We start from the raw sequence: 24,025 nt of genomic DNA on the forward strand, positions 1-24,025 counted from the left end.
TCAGTTTCCTGCCCTGCCACCCCCAAGATTCTCCCTGTTGTCCCAGTTTCCCCCACCCCCACGTTGCCCCCCTGCCTCCCCCACCATCCACACCTTTACACCCTTTCTCTGATCAAGACAGCGACTGTCCCCTGGCCCCTGCTCTGAGCAAGGTCTGTGCTGATGGTGAGCTGGGACACCGGGCAGCCGGCTGGGGGCCCGTGGGGGGAGCCCTCTGGCACCCCCAGCTACCGCTGCTTTCAAACCCGCCTTCCTAAAGGAAGTGTAATTCCCACTCCCAGATGATGAGTATGCTCTCAGGGGCCAAATGCAGCCTTTTTAGAGATCTCATCCCTGGGAGTCAGACCCACCTGGGTGGAGACCGGCCCGCACTGTGCCTTTGGCCGAGTCCCCCAACATAAGTGCTCCTCCAAAACGGCCGCGTACGGACATGTTGGCCAGCAAGGCAGGTGAGGATCCTTGGCCTTGAGACATGAGAGGCAGCCAGCCCTTACTGAATGCTTACTGTGTGCTCAGAATTTTTCCTGCTCTGCCCCTCTTAACCCTCACCACCCCTGCACTGCCGGGACGCCCCGGGGAAACAGAGGCACCAGCGGCAGAGATGGCGCCTCCCGTTCTCCCCGCTCTCACCCAGACCTGTCGCTGGACAGCCACCTGCCTGGGCCTCACCCCTCCCCTGTGAACAGAGGCACGCAGCCCTCCATTCGCAGGGCGTGCACGTTGTTGTTGAGTGCCTGGCACAGCATGGGGAACAGAGCAGATGCTCAGAGAAGCACAGCTGGGTGATCTGGAGGCGCTGCTGCTGGCCAGGGGTTAGTGTCCACTGCGAGACAGGACTGCTCTCCTTCAACAACCTTGCCTCTTCAGAGCTGAAAATGAACGGATGAAGGATCCTGGGGCACTGCTCCTCCCCTTGAGCAGATAATCAGACCAAGAGGACCCTGATGAGTGGGTCACCCACGACCATAGGTGGTCAGGGCTGGCGGATGCCATGAGGCAGGGGTCCGTTGGGATCCCGGGGACGTGTCCAAGCCGTGCGTTAATGATTAACCCACACGCTCTGAGCCCTCTCGCCAGCTGACTCATTTTGCAAACTCTGCTGGCCCGCTGGAGTGGCCTCTACCCCCTCACCTAAGATTCCAGCGTAGAGGTGCCCCGACCCGCCACAGGAAGCCAGCGCCCACCTGAGGCACGCGCCCGGGACGCGCTCGGATGGAGGAGAAAGCGGTGGACCTTCTGCTAGCGAGTAAGTAGGGGGCCCCCCATGGGATGGGGGGCTGGGGGACACTGCTCCCTGCCCAACCCAGGCTGGACACCCCGTCTGCTCTCCGAGACCCTGCGCAGGTCCAGGGAGGTCCCAGAGACCCCAGCATCCTTTGATGGTCAGCCCAGCCTGACTCGGGGCTGGGGGTGCGCCTCCAGGGTGGGCAGGCGACAGTGGGAATGTTCATGCAAGACCCTCTCTAGGCGGGAAGCCCCTTCTTGAGAACAGGGAGCAGAGACCTGGCTTCTCCACCTGGCCCCGATGACACTTGGGGCTGAGTCACTCTGGCCGTGGGGGCTGCCTTGGGCCTTCCCGGGCATTGAGAGGCACCCCACCTCCACCCCCTGGAGGCCAGCAGCATCTGCCTCTGTGGTGACGACTCCGAACGTCCCCAGACGTGGCCCGGAGTCCCCACCGAGAGCCACCGCACCGCCAGTATGACGTGCTAACTGGGCACCCGATGTTCTGCTGAGCACTCAGGCTGACATGCCCCCGCGCTTCATGGGGCCCACAAGGTTGGCCCTGATGCGAACTGCCTGACCCTCCACGCCTTGGTTTTCTCATCAGTAAAATGGGCCCAATAGGAGGAGCCACCCCACGGCACCCTGGGGCGGGAAACACTAGAGCTGAGATGTGTCAGGGGTGCTGAGTGCGGGGCCTGGTCCCCACCACACGCTGTCGTGACCCCGTTTCACACGAGAGGGTAAGGCTGGGCCGGGAGAGGTGAGGCCGCTGGCCTGTGGGTCACACGGCTCGTGGCCTTGGGGCTGGGAGGGACCCTCTCCGAGGCCTCCTGTGCTTGGAGGGGCTCCGTCTGCCTGGCAAGGCCCCACCTGGTGGGCAAAGACCAAGGCTGGTTCACCCCGCCCTCTCAAGCCATTGGCGTCCTTCCAATGGTTCCTAGGGAGGGCCCGCTTGGTGGGACCGGGACTCTGAGGCTGTCCTGGCAACCAGGGACTAGCCAGATGGCTCTGGGGAGGGTGGGGGGTCTCTCTGAAGACAGAGTCCTCTGCTTGCTGTGGAGGAAGTCAGCCAGCAGTGCCAAGCCTTGGATCTGTCTGACCAGCACCCCCCACTCCGTCCTTGGATTAGTGATTGGATGAATGAATGACATCACTCTGTCTTGAGTGAATGAGTGGAGGTAAGGATGAGGAATGAGGAGGTGGGCTCACTGCCCCCTCGGCCCTCAGAGGGAGCCCCAGCACCCGAGCTGGGGCGGCCTCTCCGGTAGGAGAGAGGGCATGGAAGCGGCTCTCAGTGGCCCCGTTCTGTGCTTCCCCATGGAGGTCGGAGGTCAGAGTCTACAGGGCTTCCTTGGCCAAAGCTGGAACACGACCCCCCAGGAATGGCTCTCTGGCCTCCTGTGGGGGACAAGTTACAAGGACAGAGGGGGACGGGGTGCGGTTTTGCAAAAGCGAGTGAATTAGCTGGAAAAGGATACATTTTTATTTTTGGTTTGTTCTCAAAGTGTCTGAGAGTTGAGCCAGAGGGAGGAGGAATGTGAGGTGAGCGATCGGACGTCCAGAGGGGCCCTCTGCCCGCTGCCAAGGGTCGCCAGGCCCTGGAGATCCCCGCCCTGAGGCTGACCCGAGACCCACTTCCTCCTCCGTGCCGCCCCCGCCGCGGTGGGGGCGTCGCTCTGCCTTCCTGGTGGGACCCACTTCCTCCTCCGTGCCGCCCCCCGCCGCGGTGGGGGCGTCGCTCTGCCTTCCTGGTGGGAGGGGCCGGCCTGATGCCCACAGAAGGGCAGGAGGAGTCCACTCCAGGAACTGTGGGAAACGCCGATTCTCAGAGCAAGCACAGGAGAGTTTTGATAGAGAAAGAAGAAAGAAAGAATTAGTCACTCAGTCCTGTCCATGGACTGTCGCCCACCAGGCTCCACTGTCCGTGGGATTCTCCAGACAAGAAGACTGGAGTGGGTTGCCATTCCCTCCTCCAGGCGATCTTCCTGACCCAGGGGTCAAACCCAGGTGGACTTCCTACCATCTGAGCCTCCAGGGAAGCCCCAAAGCCTGCAGCACCCACTATTTCCAGGGCGTCTCCCCTCCAAGGACTAACCGGGCCCAACCCGGCTCAGCTTCCAATCAGATGAGACCAGGCGTGTTCAGGGTGGGATGGCCAGACGAGATCAAGGGGGACATCAAAGGCAGGGAGGAGGGGCTGCTGCTGGGGTCCTTTCAGAAAAGGGCTGAGATGCAGTGGTCTGCTCCATCTACATTTAGAGAAGATGAGTGTGTAAATCTCCGGGCTCGCTGAGGGCGCCTCCACTCTGCCAGGAGCGTTTCTCGGGCAGAATTTCTGTCCAGGAGCTGCCTAGTGAGTGATACTCCTATGCTAACTGCACAGCCCATGGATTTGTGACCCAGCCGTAAGTTCCCTTCCTGCTGGCAGCACAGGGCTGTAACTTGCAAGGGTTCCCTGGGAAGATCTCTTATGCTTTGGAAGCCGCATCCTTCCATCTCCATTCCTTTGTCACTAAGCTCTAGGTCCTCAGAGACCTTTATTAGAAAGCGGGTATCCCCAAAGGAAAACGGTCAGACATGTATCAGTCAGTCACACCCTAGTATAAACAAAGTTAGCACCAGCCTTTCTTGGCAACTACCGGCTGTGTGGAAATGAGCACCACTGCAGGATATCAGAGAGCTGAGGGACAATCTTGCTGTCTAGTGTGGGGGCCGTGGGGAGGGTCCCTGGCAAGGGGTGGAGGTGCCTGACGGCAGTGAGAAACTTTCCTTCTCCAGCTGTTCACCAGAGACCCAGCATTTCCCTTTCAGGGCCACATGTGCTGACTTCCTCCCAGAGTGGAGGCTGGGAAGGGCCGCAAGGGATCTGGTCTGAGTCAGGGCTGAATCCTAGTGCCAGAACTGCCTAGCTGGTGTGACCTGGGGCTTCCCAGGTGGCGCGAGTGGTAAAGAACCCACTTGCCAATGCGGGAGACATAAGAGATGTGGGTTTTGATCCCTGGGTCGGGAAGATCCTCTAAAGAAGAAATGGCAGTCCACACCGTTATGCTTGCCTGGAGAATCCCATGGACAGAGAAGCATGGCGGGCTCCAGTCCATTCCGTCACATGAAGTTGGACATCACTGAAGCCACTTAACATGCACGGGTCAAACTCTCAACTCTCAGCATCCTCGTCTGTGAGTCAGGCACGTCCCACAGCAGAGGCCTCCTCCAAACACAGGACGTCAACGGCAGCATTTTCCGTGGTGAGGTCCCTGATCCTGGACCCAAGAAGAACCACACTTACCTGCTGCCTCTATATCCTCTCTGGAGTGAGGCCCTGAGCATCTGACTCTACTGGGAAATTGTGTCTCTCTTTCCACAAAGCGGAGAGGTCGTGAAACGCCGCTGTGGGGTTGTAGGGTAAGGAGAAAGGCAGCTAGGGAGCTCTGGGAGACCCCGATGGCAGGAACGTGGCCAGGATGAAAGACATCACTCTTCAGCAATCGGAGGAGCGGTCTCTGTGAGGAGGGAGGAGTCGCTGAAGGTCAGAGGCGATTATGGCAAGGGGGGTACACTCTAGTACGCTTAGGGTCTCAAAGAAAATCTCTGCCAACAGGGAATGCAGACAAGGAGGAAGAGAGGGAGGGAGGGAAGGACAGGAGGAGAGCTTAAAGGACCTTCTTGCTCCTGGCGATGGGTGATGCTTCATAGCAGAAGCCTGGCCAGAGCATGTTGACTCACTGTCTCTAGCTGCCCCAGAGGCTGGCCCTCCAGGGAAGTATTTTCTCAGAGCCGGTGGGTCCCCACCGGGCCCTACAGTGTGTCCCCGGGTAGAGTGGGGCAGAGCTGGGCTGACAGCAGCCACAGTGGCAAAGGCCTTCAAAGTGTCACCAGCCTCATTGATTAGTGGTCACGTGAACACCCTGTCGGGAAATGTTCTTCAGGCCACAGGCCTTGGCCGCCGCTCCGGAGGCGGGGCCTGTTTGCTTTAGCAATTATCCTGTGCAGGTCTGAAGTGAGTGTTTATATAAGAGAAGCTCTGTGACCTCGCACGGTTCATGCCCCCTCTCTTGGGGTTGTTCATCTCGATCGTGATGAGAGAGTTGCACAAACAGCCACATGGCAGAGGGGCGGAGAGCCAGGGAAAGTGTTGGCCCAACAGCAAAGGACAAAAAAAGCTCTCTTTAAAAAGTGACTCTCCTATAAGAGAAGTCCGGAAGGGTTGGTGGGGGCTTCATAAACACATCCAGAAACCAGGGGTCCCTCTCTCAGACCACTCTGCCATGCTCAGCAAAGGCATCCTCCTCGTGGCCCAAGATGATTGCCTGAGCTCAAGCCATCAAATCTGTGTTCCAGTACACGAAAGAGAAATGGCAGAGAAGGGTACTTTCCCTCCATGGAAGTTACCCACACGCTTTTGACTCATGCCCATTGGTCATACCAAGCTGTAAGGGAAGCCTAGCCATGCCATCTTTTTTCTGGGTAAACACATGCCAGGTAAAAAACTAGGAATTCTCTTATGGAGAAAAAGGCCAGGAATAAATACTGGGAGGCAACTGGGAGTCTGACGAGGTTCGAGATGAACCCCTAGTCCTAGCGACAGGCTGTCAGCTGGCAAGGGCTCGGGTGTCCTCTCCTCAATCTTGGCCTTGATCTCTCATCTGCAAAATGGGACAGTGGGTCCCACGTGGCCTCTGCTTCAGATAAGTGACGCTGTCTGAGACAGAAGTGAGGGCGAATTCAGAGAAATGCTGGAATACTTGACTGCTAGGCTGTGTTTGGAAATGCCAGCTTATCTCAGTCTCCAATGCAGAGTGAGTGAGCATGCCTAGGCTTTTTTTTAAGTGAGTACATAGACATTTGGACACATATTTTCCAGTCCTGGCAAAATACACAGGCAGCAGGCACTGAATCAGTTATGAGACAAGCTTCACAAACGACTGAAGTGCCTCATTTCCAGGGTAGGAACACAAAGACTTGTGTTTCTCTCTGCTTTGGAAACTGTAAAACGCTGTCATTTTACAACCACACGTCGCATGTGTCTTCACCCTGAAGCTGTATGACAATTCGTGTGCCTGCTGGATGTTCCTCTCGTGTTCACACTGTATTGTGATCAGATATTTCCCTCTACATACACAGTATCAACACTTACCTGCAGTACGCCTGAGGACGTGGTTCATAAATGCAGGAGGATTCCACGTCCTTATTCTTCATCAGAACTCCTGAGAGTCAGGCCAGTTGTGAGGGTAAAGTGAGCTGCCCACGGAGCCTTTGCATAGCTGTTCCCTGGGCCCCGAATTATTGTTATTGTTGTTCAGTTGCCAAGTCATGTCTGACTCTTTGCGACCCCATGGGCTGCAGCACGCCAGGCCCCCCCGTTCCTCACCATCTCTCGGAGTCTGCCCAAGTTCATGTCCACTGAATCAGCGATACCATCCAACCATCTCATCCTCTGTTGCCCTCTTCTCCAGAATAGTCGTCCTCGAATACCTGCACGATTCTCCCCTCTTCACTCAGGCCTCGTGCAAACACCCCTTGCCTGTCCCCTGCCTATGGCATCTTGTCATTCTCACTCCCCTCCCTTCACTTAATTTTTCTTCAAACCCCCTCCCTCTCCAGTACCGCATCATTTGTTTATTCTCTTTCTCCTGCATAAGAGTGAGATTCCATAGCAGCAAGGACTTTCTCAAAGCCCTGTATCCTCGGCAGCTAGGCTTGTGCCTGGGGAATACAGATGCTCAACGAATATTTATCACCTCACGTCATCCGCTTTTCTAAATATTTTTCTGTTAGTCCTTAGAGAGAGACTCTACTAAAGATGAAAATAGTTGTTTTGGGGTATCTACTTTTTAATTTATTTTGTGGAAGTATAGTTGATTTACAATGTTGTGTTAATTTCTGCCTACAGCAAAGTGATTTGGTTATACATATATTCTTTTTCACATTCTTTTCCATTATGGTTTATCACAGAAAATTAAATATAGTTCCCTGTGCTATACAGAAGGACCTTGTTGCTTATCCTTCCTCTATAATGGTTCGCCTCTGCTAATCCCAGACTCCCAGTCCATCCCACCCTCTTCACCCCTGGCAATCCCGTCTGTTCTCTGTGTCTGTGAGTCCGTTTCTGTTTCACAGATATGTTCATCTTTGTTGTATTTTAGATTCTGTAAGTGTAAGTGGTATCATATGGTATTTGTCTTTCTCTTTGACTTACTTCACGTAGTATGACAATCTCTAGGCCCACCCATGTTACTGCAAAATGGCATTATTTTGTTCTTTTTTATGGCTCAGTAGTATTCCATCATGCATATATGTACCACATCTTCTTTATCCATTCTTCTCTCGATGGACATTTACTTTGCTTCCATGTCTCAGCAAGTGTGAAGAGTGCTGCTATGAACATAGGAGTGCATGTGTCTTTTTCAGTTAGAATTCTGTCTGGATATATGCCCAAGAGCGGGATGGCTGACTCAAACGGCAACTTCATTTTCTAGCTTCTTTTAAGGAACCGCCATACTGTTTTCCATGCTGGCTGCACCAACATACATTTCCACCAAGAGTGTAGAAAGTTTCCCTTCTCTCCACACCCTCTCCAGGATTTGTTATTCATAGGCTTTTTGATGATGGCTGTTCTGACCAGTGTGAGGTGGTACCTCATTATAGTATTGATTCACACATCTCTAATAATTAGTGATGATGAGCATCTTGAAGATGAAAATGCTTTTCACCCTGCACTCTAGCAGTGGTGGGGCGGGGCTCTTCTCGGCTGGCACAGATTCTTCTCGTGCTCGGTCAGAGGACATGGTCTACCTGAGCATAAGCTTTAAAGATTCCATCTTGTTCCGAAAGGACTTTTAAGGTAGCTTACCAAGATCTTTAAAATATCTCAGAAATAAGATAATTTGAAAGTCTGCTAAGGAAAATGAAGCACAGGGAAAATAAGGTTCTGGAAGTACGATCATTAAAAATAACCTTCCGCGCTTACTGAATGGCAGCTATGAGCAACACAGCTTTCTGGGCTCTGGCTCACTTCTTCTCCACGATGATGCTGGTGGACCCTATTTCACATAAGGAGGAAGGCGTTTGCCCAAGATCACTGTGCCTGCAAAAGGCAGGAAGGTGGAGTCAGCAGTCTCTCAGCACACGGGAACCCCCCTCCCCTAGCCCTGTGCTCTTGGCCCCGTTGCCTGGATTGAGGAATGTGGGACCGCCTGTGGGTGGCAGAGCTCTAAATGCCTTCTAGGGGACCTCAGGATGAGCTGCTTCTGGGCATGAGTGCAATCTCCGTGGGTCAGGATTCCAAGCTGCAAGCAACAGAGGCAGAGTCTGGTTCTCCATCTGGGACAAAGCGTGATGCAAGGCCCTGTGGAGACAGAGTGAGGACCGCCTGGGAGGCCACGCGTGGGAAAGGCCAGTGTCTTGCTCCAGCCCCCGGCCCTGCCGCCGGGACACCCTGACCCTGCACACGGCTGCCACAGCCCCCGGACAGCGGCGCCGCAGCCTTCCCAGAGAATCCTGACCCTGCCTCTCTGGTCCAGAGACCAGACCTCACACGGGCACGTCTGATTGGCTGAGCCCGGGTCACCTGAGCATGGCCCAGTTGCCAGGGAAACAGGCCCAGAGGACTTCCCCGTCCGCTTCTATAGGGGTGGCTTTTTATCCATCAACACCACACCCAGAAGATCTCCCAACAGGAAGGGAGGCTGGGTGCTGTGCACCCCTCCCCCAAATGACCAAAACCACCGCATCCTCCCTGAGGAGTCCCCCAGGACAGCCTCCCAGCGGGTCCACTGGGAACCACAAGCTCTAACTGCCTGAAAAGCCAGGAGTGAGGGGCTGGTGCCTTTCTGTGTCAAGGAAGTCCCTGAGTGAAGGGGTGGGGAAATTGAGCAGACCCAGGGGTGGCCCAGGACCCCCGTTCAGCGGCAATTTGGGCCCCTTTGTCACAGAAGCTCGTGGGTGCTCGGGGATTCTTCGGTCCTCAGTGGTTGCAAAAGCACCTTTATGGAATTTATCAAGAACTCGGCAGCTTTAGGGTGCTGCCTCTGGACACCACCCCCCCAGCCCCCATTCTCCAGGACCAACTGCCCCAAGCAGCCTGAAGGGTCCCAGAAGCAAAATCACTTCCCCAGGCCAGTGCGAAGCTGGAGTTATCTATCAGGTGGGGTGACTTGCATTTTAGATTGTTCACTCCAAACTCACTGGCTGGCAGGGACAGAGCCGCTGGCCGGTTTGTTTGTTTTAGTTCATTCTGCTTTGTTTGGTTTCTTAAGCTGTCCGCGTGGTTGGGGTCACAGTCTCTGCCTCCCTCACTGCCGGGCTCTGCTCTGTGCCCGGAGAGGATGGCAAGGGCCATAGACCGTGTCCACTGGCCCCTGGCCCCCTCTGGATTCTGGATGAGGCAGGCCACGGGGACCGGAGGACAGGAGAGGAACACTGATGTCTGTTCTCCTGGCTGCTCCCGCCAGGCTGGGGCCCACTGCTGAGGCCACAGCGCCCAGAGGCAGCCCGTTCCTCCAGCCCGACCCCCGAGGCCGGCCCCTCCCCTTCTCTCATCGCTGGGAACCTGCATGTTGCCAGCACCTACGTGCCTCTCCACTCTTATGATTCCCTCTAACCTGGCCACGCCTCTGCAAACTGTTCTTTCATTAAACTTGTTTTGGGCTCATCTGTGTTCGCCCACCTCCAAATTCATAAATGGATAGATACCCTAAGGCCCAGCCCCTCTGAATGCAGCTGTATTTGGAGACGGGGCCTTTAAAGAAATAAATAAAGTAAAATGAGGTCACCAGGGTGGGCCCTAATCCCACAGGACTGGAGTCCTTATGAGAAGAGGAGGTCAGGACACGGACATACACAGAGGGACGACGCTGGGAGGACACGGGGAGGAGACGACCGTCTGCACGCCCAGGAGAGAGGCCTCAGGAGGACCAGCCCTGGCCACACCTGGGCCTCAGATTCTAGCCTTCAGGACTGGAGAGAGTGAATCCTGTTGTTTAAGCAAAGCCCCATGTCTCACTGGAAGGAGCCAGCTGTTTGCTACCAGGCCCTAAATGGTATTAATACATATCACAGCAATTTCACATCAAGGGCTCAGAAGGTGCTGGGCTGCACGCTTCCTACATGGATTCCCTTATCCTTGTCCCCACCCTTGAAGATGGGCACATTGGTGCCCCTGTTACCCCAAACCACAGAACAGATACCCAGGCAGAGTCTGAGGAGGCTCCAGAGAGTGTGTGGCTGGGACCTATGCCCGCTGGACTCATCCACACCACACATCTCTGACCGCAAGAGGACTTGTTGTCCAGAGTGAAAGCACAGCCACCACATTCGCCCAAAATGGTCCTACATTCTTTAGACTCAAATTAAAACAAGGGGCCAGACTACAGCTCTGGGTACTTCTTCCTAACCTGTCTCACCAGCCCTGGCACAGGTGATGAGTTGAGGGTCCTGTCCGTGTGCATGGAAACAGCTAGACGATGTCCTTCCGTCCCCACATGCTCCAGCCACCGTGATCAAAGGCCACAGAACTGGTCCACGTGCTGCCAACAGCAGGATGTTGTTCCAGACCATGCACTGTGGCCGCCGGAGGGCTCACCCTGCCCCCAGCACCCCGCTCACCATGCAGGGCGCTGAGGGCCAGGCCTGCCCCTCACCAGCAGGGCCACCTGTGCTATGGGCCGGAGGTCGCTGACGGCTGCAGTGGGGGCAGGGTGGGTGGCAGGGCTGCCTTTTCAAAGGGAGACATGGGGACTCCACGCTCCTAGTGTGGGATGGGTGGGCTGGGTTTGATCCTTGGTCAGGGAAGTTAGATCCCACGTGCCACAACTAAAGATCCCACATGCTACAGCCATGAGCAAGGATTCTGAGTGCTGCATCTGGGACCTGGCACGGCCAAACAAATTTTTAAAAAGTGGGACGCGGCCTAGCCCAGCAGCCTGCACGGCTGGCCCAACCAGCAGGCCAGGCCTCCATCTGACGCCCTCCTTCCAGCCAGCACAGCCCCAAGTCTCAAAGGCTGACCTTGGTTGATTTTTAAATCAAATGTTTCGTAACGGGGAGCATGAGGGTGGCCTGGGGACACGACTTAGTCTGCTTTTCAAGGACAAAGGAGGCCACTCCCCGTCGGCCTGGCCCCCGGATGACCGGCCCCGTGAGCCGTCGCCAGGCCATCGTGGGCGGAGTGTCGTCAAGGCCCTGAGCCCTTTGGAGATAGTTGGGGTCAGAGTTTCGCTTTTCCTTCTCAGATTCCCTCTCAAGTCTGGGAAAGCGTTATCTTGAGGGTCTGTGAACAGTCCTCTCTCTGAGTGGCTATCGTTTGCATATGTGGCTGAAAGAGGGGGAAGAAAATGCCCCCCAGGGGCCTCAAGGAGCCCTGCTCTGGGAGGAGGTGGCCGGGGTCCTCAGGGGCAGTGCCGCTGACATTTTCTTTGTCTGGGAATCAACATCTCCCAGACAATTCTGAAGAGGGGCTGGCCTTTGGGATGCATCTGTCCCCTTGTGCAGAAGACCCGAGCCACACCAGGGCTGCCCTGTGGTTCTGGGGGGGCCGGTCCTCCAGTCATCGGACGCGCCAACTCGCCCACAAGTACCGATGATCAGATGGTGGAGTTTATGCTTCCGCAGGCCAAGTACCTGAAAACAGCTGAGCCCTAAGAAACAGATCCCCTGGGAAATGACAGATGCCTTCTTGATTGTTTTATTTTTAAACTAAACTCTATGGGAAGTGATCCTTCTCTGGAGACCGCTTTACCCTGGGCTCCTGAGTAAAAGCTTGATGTCTCAACTGGGGTGTGTATGTGTGTGCATGCGCTAGTCACGCAGTCGTGTGAGACTCTTTGCGACCCCATGGACCATAGCCCACCAGGCTCCTCTGTCCATGGGATTCTCCAGGCAAGAATAGTGGAGTGGGATGCCATTTCCTCCTTCACTCTACTGAGGACTCACTGGATAGTCCTTGGGCCTTGCGGGGGGAGAAAGCACCAGGTGTGTTGAATTACAGATACATCTACCATCCTCAGATAACTCTGAAACCATCTGGAGCCTGTCATCTCCTTACCATTACCCACCCCCTGCTCCCCCACCAACCTCCGGTTTATAGCCAAGAGCCTTGGCATCGATACTCTTTACTCTGAGAAAAAATCAAAAAATGGCTGTTTTCTTTGATGGGGCATCAAGCGTAAATATTTGCACCATTAATTAGAGTCCATTTAACTCCCCAAACTCAAACAATATGGGCAGCCTTTAAGGGTAAACAGGCCACAAGATGTTAGTCATACCTGGAAGATCACTAGCTGAATGTCTTCCCTCCGGCCCTTCACCAACTTCATTCTGCAAACAAACAAACAGACTAAGGTTGAGGAGAGGCCAAGGAGGCCCCAGCATGAACTCTGGATGTAGGAAATAAAAAGGGCTGATTATGGGTTCTTTCTTTTGTCTCCATGGCCTTCTCGACCCATAATAATGTGTTGCGAGGAGTGTGGCGGGTCCATCCATGCAAATTCCAAATTCTAGAGAAACAAATGGGAGTTTGGTACAGTGCACTGGAAAGAATTCTGGAGTTGACTAGAAATTTCTGGAACCCATTGGACCCGGATATGACTCCCAGTTCTCCCACTTACTAGCTATGTGGACTTGGGCAAGCCTTGGTCCCGTCTGGGAGTCAGCTTCCTTAGCCATGAGTGGGAAGGATAACTCAGACCTCATGTGGTTGAACTCACATGGGTAAAGATAACTGTTGTTGTTCAGTCGCTAAGTTGTGTCTGACTCTTTGAGACCCCATGGACTGCAGCACGCCAGGCTTCCCTGTCCTTCACCATCTCCCGAAGTTTGCTCAAACTCATGTCCATTGAGTCGGTGATGCCATCCAAAATCGTCTCATCCTCTGCCCCCTTCTCCTCCTGCCTTCAATCTTTCCCAGCATCAGGGTCTTTTCCAATGAGTTGGCTCTTCACATCAGGTGGCCAAAGGATTGGTGCATCAACTTCGGCATCAGTGCTTCCAGTGAATATTCAGGACTGATCTTTAGGATGGACTGGTTGGATCCCCTTGCAGTCAAAGCGACTCTCAAGAGTCTTCTCCAGCACCACAGTCCAAAAGCATCAATTCTTTGGCACTCAGCCTTCTTCATGGTCCAGCTCTCACATTGATACAGGACCACTGAAAAGACCATAGCTTTGACTATGAGCAAATATTTAATTCCAGCAACTTGTGTTGCCTGAAATCTCTGAGGCCAAGGCTACTCTCCTGCATCTGAGGGGGAAGATGAGGGCCACAGCATGGGCTCACAAAGCCTGTGTAATGCCCAGAAGCCATCAGTGTTATTTCTGATATTTCCCCAGAGGCAGTCCCTGGGCCACAAATGCTCTACAGACCTGCTCGGGTGCCAAGGGAACCAGTCTCAGGCGATGGAGGGAGGGACGTGGGGAGAACGCAGTGTGGTTTTCACTCACCTTGCAGGTATTTGGGATGTGTCAGGTAGGAAATTTCAGTCTGTGCCTGGAGCTCCACGCTCTCTTTACCAAGTGGTCTCCCAGGGATTGGCATTATGTCAGGTTCAGGGTCCCTGGGGCAGAGACCCCAGGTTGACCTGAACATGGTTGTACTTTTATTAAACTGTCACCTTCTGCTCATGGCTGGTGATTCTGATTTTCCATTTCCAATCACAGTGTCGAGTTCTTCAAAAATACATTTGATAAGTCTCTAAGAAGGAAGGGTTTGAGTTCCAGCTCTTACCGTTGTGTGACCTCAGGCAAGGGACTGTTCCTCTCTGAGCCTCAGTTTCCTAACTGTAAAGTGGGGATGATAAAAGAATGGACTGCATAGAGCTAATAATTATGAAGTGCTTGGAACAGGGCCTGACACACAGTAAGCGCTATATAAGTGCTTGTTAAATAAAAAGACCCCCAAGGGGAAGCACCAGGCAGGTGGCTGCCTCTCGACAGGCCCCTGCACAGGTTAAGGCCTCGGACACAGACCGGCTTCAGCCATAGGTCCTCTGCATCTGTGCGGGGGCCAGGCTCACTCCAGCAACTGCGTGCCACAGTCAGGAGCCCCTGGTATCAGCAGCAAGCAGCTGCCTCCAGTCCCCAGCTGCCCAGGAGGCTAGGCTGGTTTTTCCCAGCTCACCATGTCTCTCTAGTCCTCCTCCTCCTTCCACCCCCTCCCCCACCTCTCCCCCTCCTCCTCCCCCTCCTCCTGCTCCCTCCTCCTCTTAGCCACTGAACTCTGCTCAGCCTCCCCAGGGCCTTGGGCCATCTTGGGACCCCCTCAGTCCTTGCAGGCACTTTAGTGAGACACTTCATTTCCTTTTCTGTGTATTAATTCATTTGTTTTCGTCTGCATTGGGTCTTAGAGTCTTCGCTGTGGCACTCATTGTGGCAAAAGGGCTTCTCAGTAGTTGTGGGGCTTAGGCTTAGTCACCCCAGAGAATGTGGGATCTTAGCCCCCCCAACCAGGGATCAAACCTATGTCCCCTGCATCAGAAGGCAAATTCTAAACTGCTCAACCACCAGGGAAGCTCCCCCACTCAAGTCCTTTCAAAAGGCTCCTTGGAAACAGCCGAAAGGACCATCAGTGGATGAATAGATAAACAAATGTGACCTAGCCAGACCACAGAATATCATTCAATCACAAAAAGAAGTGACATTCTGAAATGTGCTATAACGTGGATGAGCCTCAAAAACATCGTAGATTTGGAAAAAAAAAAAAAAAGAAAATCATGAGAAAAGTAAACCACTGTGAAAGGGATGGGACACAAAAGACCATATGTGGTATGAGTCCACTGATATGAAGTGTCATAGATCAATCCGCAAGAGAGAAAAAGCGAATTGACGGTTACCGGGGGCTGGGAGGGGGCAGTGACCCCTCCAGGGTCCTGGGTTGTACTCAGAGTGATGAGCATGTTCTTAAACTACATTGTGGCGATGGGGTGGTGGCTTTACGATCCCAGGAAAGTACCAAACGCCACTGAACTGGACTTTGAAATGGCTGATCTCATACTATGTCAAATGCGCCCCATACTAATACTTTTTTTTTTTTTCCCAAAAAAAGGACTTGCTTGTTCAATTCAGGGCAGCTGCCTGAGCCCAGTCCGCCAGGCCCTGCCTTCAGATTCCTCCCTCCCCCGACCCCATCACCTGCCAGGCCACCCTGTTCCCTCACTTCTGTTCCTTTTCCCGGCCTCTCCCCTAAAGCCACCCTCAACCCCCAGAAACCCACCCACCCCAGGTGGCTCCCACTTCAGGGGCCACCGAGGCTCAGAGATGCCCCCTAGGAGCCGCCTCCCCTGCCTTAAAGTGCTGACGAAGTGGCCCTGCCCACTCATCTGGGGACACAAACAACACCCTCTAATCCAGCGCTTGGGACGCGCCAGGTTCTGGGCTGGAAGTGCCTCTGTCCAGCTTCCCCAAACCCTCGAGAGGCAGCTCCTGCCAAGGCCCTTTCCACTGATACACCCACCGAGGGGCCAGGAAGCAACTGGTCCACGGCTGGGTGGGTCCCTCTCCTTCCCTGTGAGGCCCGGGGCTTAACGCCTCTGCCGCCTTGCTTATCTCCTTAGACTGTACCCGGTGCTCAGGGGGTGGGGGACACCCCTTGCACCCTCACCTCCTGCCAGCCCTGAGTAGGGGCCCTAGGCCCTGAGCGAGAGATGCTCAGAGAATCGGACTGGAATAAAAACAGGCTTCTCGAGACTCTCAGAAGTGAGCATTCCGGCGCCCTGTGACCCCGGACGTGTTCCAGGGATGAGTGACAGTGAAAGCGTATGTGACAGGCTGGGCACCTCCCGGTCTCTCGGAGGGGTCTGGGTGACGGCAGGGGACACACACAGAGATCTGTGGTAGGGGGGTGGCCGTAGGCCCCATGACACCACGCGTCCAGGAAGCTCTGGCCTCTGAGCCGCCCCCAAGCAGAATCTGGGGGGCACTGGAGACCTTGAATGGAGCCTGATAAGGCCTGGGGAGGGCTGAGCCTGTCCCAGCGGGGCCCTGGCCTCACCCTGCAAAGCCTATTTAAAACCAGCCCAGGGCCTGAGTGCTGGCCCTCGCTGCAAACTGCCTTCTCTCCCTCCCTCCCTTCCCCGCTTTGCCGAAAAGGGAAACCATTTTCCATAATTACAAGCATTGTGCTGCGTGATTACTGTATTCCGTAATGATGGCTGTGACAGCAGGCGTACCCCCTCCCCGGGGCAGTCCACTTGCCCCACTCTGCTTTTGACATCAACATCTTCCTGACTGCGCAGGGGGTGGGCGGTGGGGCTCCCGGGAAGGAAAAGGAGTTGGGACCCCGGGCACCGCTTCTCCTAGGGCACTCGCTCCCTGTCCAGGCCACAGGGGAGCCCAGCCTGGCAACATTTACCAAAATAGCAGCCGAAACCAATCTTTGTAAAAACGAGCCGGTTTGGGTATTTACTGAAATATCTTTTAAAACTTGATAGGATGAAATATCTTTTTTAAAAGGGTTTGGATCTCCGACGGGCTCTTTTGCATATGTTGGACACAGCTGAAGGGTTTCATCAGAATGCGGCCTAATTGGAGCCAAGAAATGAAAAGAAGAAAAATGGCTTCGATCAGAATGAATCAACATCTATTAATGGCTGTTTAACATATTTCGGCTAATAATAATACGTTAAATAATGTGCATTTTAAACCTGGCTAACTAGACAATAGCTCTTCTCTGCCCTCAAAAGGTAAACAATGATGGTTAAAAATAGCCCCAGGACCTATTTACATTTTTTTCCTCCTGAGCGTTTTTTTCGGTTTATAGTTCATCATTCCAGGGGTTAGAATTCTAAAATTTTCTCTGTGTATTTACACAACGGAGCTATTGCTATGTATCACGTTGGCTATCAGACCTTTCCAAGAAAAATGAGTTCGTATCTGGACTCCCACACAAGAGTGGTTTGGGTCAGCTGGAAGGGCTCTGGGAAATTCACGTGGCCCCAGCAAGGGCCCCTGCAGTGCCTTTTCTCCATCCAGCTTCCCCTGCCCTCCTGGGTACACATCTGGGCTACACATCTGGGGTACACAGCCTCTGGGCAGCCTCTGCACAGAGTGACCCTCCACAGCGCCCCTCCAGGCGCCTCAAAGCCCAGTTTTTCAGTCCAGAGCAAAACAAGAGAAATCCCAAGGACAATCCCAGGTCGCCTCTCTCCCTGACCCCCTGAGAGGAAGGAGGCCTGAGGCCCCCTCTGTACACAGCGCCTGGGGTGGGGGCAGGGGAAAACTTTCCCGCAGGAAGCACTTTGTGGTTTTGCTCCTACTAGAGTGTTTCCACTGATCGGTGCACATGGGTACCAACCCCAGCTGGCCTGGCGGGGGTGGGGGGGCTGACAGGGAGGACTGGTCATCTGTCCTCAAGGAGGCTTTCTAGTGGACGTGGTCTGTCCCCACAGAGGGGCCAGATCCAGTCTCCTCCCAGAGCCAGCCAAAGCCGGGGGCAGCGGGCATGGCTCACGGAGTGCTTACTTGGCAGGGGAGCCAGGGGTCCCCAACCTGGGTGAGTGGGTTCCCAGCACCAGCCTGGCTCCTCGGGGTGCAGAAAGTGGGAGGTGGCCTTTCAAAAGGTGAAGCAGTCTGCCCCTGTCCGGTCACGGCCCTGCAGCAATCAGGGAGCAGCTTAAGTGAACGTTTTGTTTAAGGCAGTTCTGCCTCAGAATTGATGGTATTTATCCGGAGATGTCAGGGGTGTGAGGTCTGCAAAGACACAGGAGGCGCCTTGCCTGAGGCTCTCTGCAAGCTCCCGGTGCCCACATCGCCGCTGCCCGGGGGGACGCTGGCGTGTCCAGACCTCACCTTCTAAACAGGAACAGGGCTAGAGAGTGGTACCTCGGGCTCCCAGCCCTGAGCCAGCCTGCAGGATGTGGGGGAAGCCGCTGCAGGCACCCCTGGCTGAGTCCTCTTAGCCTCACCAGCTAGAATCCTCGAATAACAGGAGTTTCCTCCTATCTGGGGATAGTTCTCACCTTGTTCAGATTCCCAAGTTCTGCATAGGTGAGGGTTCAAGCCGGGCACTTGCCCTGTAACCTCCTGGTCGCCTTCGCATCCCTGGGCTTGCTACCTCCCTCCTCCACAAGTTGAGAATGATGACTTGGGGTCCCGCTGTCTGGGGGAGGGGGCCGCGCAATCTCCGCTGACGCCCCACGCTGTGCGAGTCCCTCCGGACTGGGTCGTTGCCTCCTCTCCGCCCCCACCCCACCGCAGTCAGCACCCCCTTCCCTGGGGCCCTGGCTGGGGGCCCGAGCACAGCGGCTCAGGGCTCCACTGTTCACCCCGACTGATAAGCGGGTCAGACAGCGGGTGGAGACGCGCCCCGCAGAGCGGGGGGCCGGGGCGGGCGGGACCCGCGGCGGATCGCCGCCGTGGCTGCCGGTCTCCAGCGTCCCGCGCGCTCCCCCGGTGTCCGGTGGCCGCGGGGGCAGTCGCGCTGCGCACTGGGCGGGGCGAGGGCGTTGTCCGCAGGTAGCCCCGCGGGAGGGTGCGGGGCAGGGAGCGGGCCGGGACCCCCTGCCCAGAAAGCCGAGGGGGAGGACGGCTCGGCAGTGCGCGAGAGCGGCCAAGTTTGGCTCCGGCGCGCGCGGCTTCGAGTCCTGCGTCTGGGGAGGCGGAGGGGGGCCGTCCCCTCCCGAGTTGGGCTCGGACCCCGGCGCTCAGAGCCGCTTCAGACCTCTGGGGGGCACTTTCGGTCGCCCCTCCTCTCCTGGATCCCGTGGTCCGGGGCGCACCGGAGCCGGGCAGTGAGCCGCGCCATGCTGGAGGGCGACATCGGCCTCGAGGCAGTGATCCCCAAGGAAGCCCCCGCAGCTGGTGAGTATCCAGGGGCGGCGCGGGGGCGCGAGGGACCCGGGTGTGGCGGCAGCGGCGTCGGGGTCTTTAGAGGACAGAGGCTTCCCAGGGACTGAGGGGCGCGCAGGGTGCAGGAGACAGAGACCCCTGTCTCCGGTGGCGGCGACGTCCCCCGCGAGCTTTTGGGTGGGTGGGTGGACTTTGTCGGCCTCGGGTCACTGAGGGCACTCACAGGCAAACTGACAGCGGACAGACAGACCGCGAGCTGGGCGGGGCTGGGGGCGGCCGCGGCCCCCGGGCCGTCATCGGCCGGCCGTGCGGTTTCCCATTCCCGGGACAGAATCGTCCAAGCCCTAGGCGGATGGAAGGTTTTCGGATGTTTTTACAGGCACTATTAATACACATAATATTTCCGTGCTGTTCCGGAGATTTATTTGCGATATAAAGTAACTACTATGACTTGAAGTCATAATGGAAACTGCAGTGAAACTTGGAGGGGGAGACAAGTGAGACTCGGACGGCAGTTGGGAGGGGGAGTCCCTGACTTCCTCGGCCCCTCCCCGCACATAAATCACGACCCTGGCTATTTTTGTACCAATAATTTTAAAATAAATGACCCAAGCCTTGTTTCCTGGATGATTTTTTTCCCCTCCCAGTTCAGAGGTTATTAAATAAACCTCAGAGAGGGACAATGACGAGGGTCTACAGCAGGCTCATGGCTTTAATTACACAGCTGAGTTCCAGCCGGGAGCGCCCTGGTTGGTATGCTGTGCCCGGTGGTCAAAGCCAGCTGCAACCAGGAGCCGCTGAGGAGAAAGCCCTCCTCATTGTTCCTTGGTCCCCCCACCTTCCCCCAACCTTCAGCTCTTCTGGGGGTGGGGGATGCCCATGGAGAAACTTATCCTGCTGTCTGCTTCTTAAACAGCCCCAACTGTGCTCTCCTTCTAGAAATGACACCATACCCATCAAAGTCTTTCCAAGAGGAAGACAGTAGGCACTGCCCGCCAGAGCGGGGAGGCCAGACCCGGGAACGGGAAGGCTTGAGAAAGTCAGCACGGAGGCCCTGGCTGTGCCGGCACAAGGGGCCACCTCCAGCTCCCTGTGCACGTGATGCATGCATGAGTCCCAGACTCAGCATCTGTGAGCATCTGAGCAAGCTCTTGCCTCCTGCTGGGCACCGAATTAAGCACCTCACACGTTTAACCCTCAGCCAGCTCTGTAAGCTGGGAGCAGAATCACCCCCATTGTGGAGACAGAGAAACTGAGGCTACATGGTTAGTTCACGGGGCTACCCAGACTGGAGCCCAGGATGATGCCTGGGTCCAGCTCTCGTGAGATTTCTGGCCCTCCCTTACCCCACACCAGGCAGAATCACCCAGTGATGCCACTGGAGCTATAATGCCTGCATGCAGCAGTGTGCTAGCTGGGGGGCTTGCTCTTTGGTTTTGAGAGCCTTTAAATTGGGGGGTGGGCCACATCTCTGATGTGAGGGTCCGGGGGCTTTCAGGAGGGTCTGATTCAGACAGACTCCACCCCTAAAGCAGGCTTGCTGCTCCCTTCGCCTGCGTCTCCGCTCTGTGATGGGCAGGGGTCTTGCCCCCCCTTCTCCTGCTCTGGGCTTCAGCAGTGACAGGTCTAAGACCCTAGGACCAGTGCTCCAACCTCCATTCCTGGGTTTGCCACCGGGCACCCGGTTCTGCCACAGCCAGCATGCAAGAACATGGGCGAACTCTGATAGCATCACCCTTCCTCTCTAGCTGTCTCAGTAAAGTTAAGGCCCAGAGGCCGCACTGGCATGTGCAGGTCAATAGGAAGTAATAAAGCCGCAGATGTGGAGGATGGAGAGAAGCCTCAGTCCCCTCCTCTGTCTCCATGCTGGGCACTGAGGCCCTGACCGCACACGTCCTCACGGGGGGGTGCAGCCGTGGAGAACCCGATTCTGAATCCCGGCTCTGCTGCGGTGGCTCGGGGACCCTGCTCAACCTACCCAACCTCTCTGTGCCCTAGCTGTCAACGCGCCAGCCCACAGCCCCCATGTGACGTCCTGCCCAGCGTCCTGAGACTTACCCCAGGACCGGCTCAGTCTGCTTCCCTGCAACAGTCGTTACAGATGCTGCCTCCTTCTCCGCCTTCTCTAGAAGCTCCCTCGTTGTTTATTAATAAGCTATTTATTCATAAGCCCGTGGTCTGCACCTCCCACAAGGGCACGTGGAGTTAGGCTGAGGTGGACGCAGGCACCCCTCCCCAGGACACGTCTGCCCAGCTCACTCCTACTCATCCCTCAAAACCCTGCCGGGATGTCCCCTCCTCTTGGAAGCCAGCCCATGTGCCTCTCTCCACTAATGCCACCCTGAGCGTGGACAGAGGGAGGGAGGGCTGGTGAGTAAAGATGGCTGTTGGTTGAGCAGTTTGCTGTGGGCCCGGCGTCATCACAGTGAGCCTCACCCACTCTATAAGGTGGACCCTGTTGTCTTCCTGTTAGTGGATGAGAAAACCGAGGCTTGGTGAAATTTCTGAAGGTCACAGAGCTGAGAAGCGGCAGATGCAAGATCTGAATCCCAGGCAGCCTGGCCGTGCCTTGTCACCACACTCTGCTCCCCACTCAGAGGGGATGGGAGGGCTGGCCCTCTGAAACTTTCAGTTGCCTGTTCAGCAAACAGCTATGCAAGGCCTGTGGGGTGTCTGACGCTGCACCCTCTGGGCTTGGGACACAGCAGGGGACAAAGCAGATGCAGTCCTGGCCTTTGTAAAGCTTTCTTGACCACATAGAAGATTCAGTATCTCATATGTTGGCTGGTGATGAGTCCATGAAGAAAAGTCGAACAGAATAGGGGCTGATTTTCAAAAGGGTGGCCATGTGCTTGCTTGGGCAGCACATATACTCGAAAGGGTGGCCAGAGAAGCCCTCATCGGGAGGCAGCGTGGGACTGCACACCTCAACGAGGCAGAGGAAACGCAGTCTGGGCAGAGGGAACAGCCGGTGCAAAGCCTCGCGCCTGGAGTGCCCGAAGCACGCCAGGTGGGCTCATGGAATCCAGAGGGAGTGCGAGGGGCAGTCCAGATTGTCATGGGCCCCTGGCCACAGGGCTGGGTGAGACAGGAGCCTCTGGAAGGGTCTGGAGTGGATCTAGGTTTGGGCAGGATCCCTCCGGCTGTTTTGAAGGGGAAAGAGGGGAAGGCTGAGGCGGGGAGGGCAGAAGCTGGTCCGGAGGCTCTTGCAGTAATCCAGGTGTGAGACGTTGATGACAAGCGGAGGGCAGTCTGCGGGTGTGTTTTGAGAGTATGGCTGACCAGAATTGGCCACACATCACATGGAGGGTCTGGGAGTAAGAGAAAATTTAAAGAGCAAAGAGCTGCTGCAAGATTTTTGGACTGAGCAGGAGAAACAGGTGTGGGTTAGGATAGGTAAGGGGTTCACCTTTTTGGTTTTTTTAGTTGATGTTAAATAGACAACGTTTTCATCATTTTTAAGCATAGAAATCAGTGGCATTCAAATCCTCTCTGAATGTTGTTTCCATCACCACTATCTATTTCTAAAACTCTTCTTATCATCCCCAAACAGAACCTGTGTGGTCATCAGGCAATAACTCTCCATTTTCCTCCCCCACTGACAGGCACCCTACACTCTGTCTCTACGAATTTGACTATTCCAGGTACTTCAGAAGAGCAAAATCACACAGTATCTATTCTTTTGTGTCTGGCATATTTCATTTTACATGCTTTCAAGGTTCAAGGTATCAGAATTTCATTCCCTTCTATGACTGAATAACAAGCCATTGAATGTATGACCACATATTTCTTATCCATTCATTCAATGGACACTTGAGTTATTTTCCCCTTTTGGCTATTGTGATTAAAGCTGCAATGAAAATTTGCATTCAAGTGTCTGAGTCTGTGTGTGTATGCTAAGTCGCTTCAGTTGTGTCTGACTCTTTGTGACCCCATGGACTGTAGCCCGCCAGGCTCCTCTGTCCATGGGATCCTCCAGGCAAGAGTACTGGAGTGGGTTGCCATGCCCACCTCCAAGGAATTTTCCAGGCCCAGGGATCAAACCCATGTTTATTAATTCTCCTGCATCGGCAGGTGGGTTCTTCACCACTAGTGACACCTGGGAAGACTTATTTGAATCCAGTTTTCAGTTATTTTGAATATGTACTCTGAAGCAGAATAACTGGATCATATCCTTAACTTTTTGAAAAACCACAGCCATGGCACCGTTTTACATTCCTTCCAGCAGTGTAAGAGGGTTTCTCTTTCTTTTCCATCCTCAATGCATGCTTAGTCACTCAGTTGTATCCGACTCTTTGTGACCCCGTGGACAGTAGCCCACCAGGCTCCTCTGTCCATGGGATTCTCCAGGCAAGACTACTGGAGTGGGTTGCCATTCCCTCCTCCAGGGGATCTTCCTGACCCAGAGACTGAACCCAGGTCTCCTGCTTTGCAGGCAGATTCTTTAGCATCTGAGCTACCAGGGAAGACCACATAGCCTTTGTTTATCTGTTCAATTTCTTTGCCCAGTTTTTAGGGGTTGTTTGTCTTCTTTGTTGTTGAATTGTAGGAGCTCTTTATATATTCTGGATGTTATATCTTGCCAATGATAAGATATGCAGATATTTTCACTCCTCCTATAGCTGGCCTTTTCCCTCTCTGGATCGTGTCCTCTGACACACCTGTACATGCAGTGAGGGTCTCTTCTATGCTGTCTTCTGACTGATGGAGGAACCTGACTGGTGTCTGCAGTTTGATGCATAATTCAACTTAGAGGCAGATGACGCTCCATTTGGGGGCTATTTACAGTGCTGGGAGCTGGACATACAGGGTAGCCACGGGCCTGCTCTCATGGAGTTTACGGCCTGTGTTGATTTGCATTGTGATGTCCATTGTGGAAGGGTCCTGATTCAGGCTAAGTAAGCCCTGTGTGCTGAGGACCCATCCACCCAACTGTCCCACCACCTGCCTCACCTGAGCTGTCCCTTCCATCAGACAGATGACGGGTCAGGTCTTAGGTAACTGCCTGGGTCCTGTCTGCCTCA

General features: G+C 55.0%; 1 protein-coding gene across 1 annotated transcript in view; it reads left to right on the forward strand.

Annotated features, from left to right (window-relative positions):
- The first annotated feature begins 1,096 nt into the window (after nt 1-1,096).
- Nucleotides 1,097-24,025, forward strand: part of ANO1 (anoctamin 1) — a 186,300-nt gene continuing 163,371 nt past the window's right edge. The window contains exon 1 of the mRNA XM_070457798.1: nt 1,097-1,246. Within this exon, the coding sequence (XP_070313899.1) occupies nt 1,213-1,246 (34 nt within the window). The 5' untranslated portion in view covers nt 1,097-1,212. The remainder of the gene's footprint in view (nt 1,247-24,025) is intronic.

The sequence above is a fragment of the Odocoileus virginianus genome, chromosome 28 (assembly GCF_023699985.2).
Source record: "Odocoileus virginianus isolate 20LAN1187 ecotype Illinois chromosome 28, Ovbor_1.2, whole genome shotgun sequence".
NCBI classification, from domain to species: Eukaryota; Metazoa; Chordata; class Mammalia; order Artiodactyla; family Cervidae; genus Odocoileus; species Odocoileus virginianus.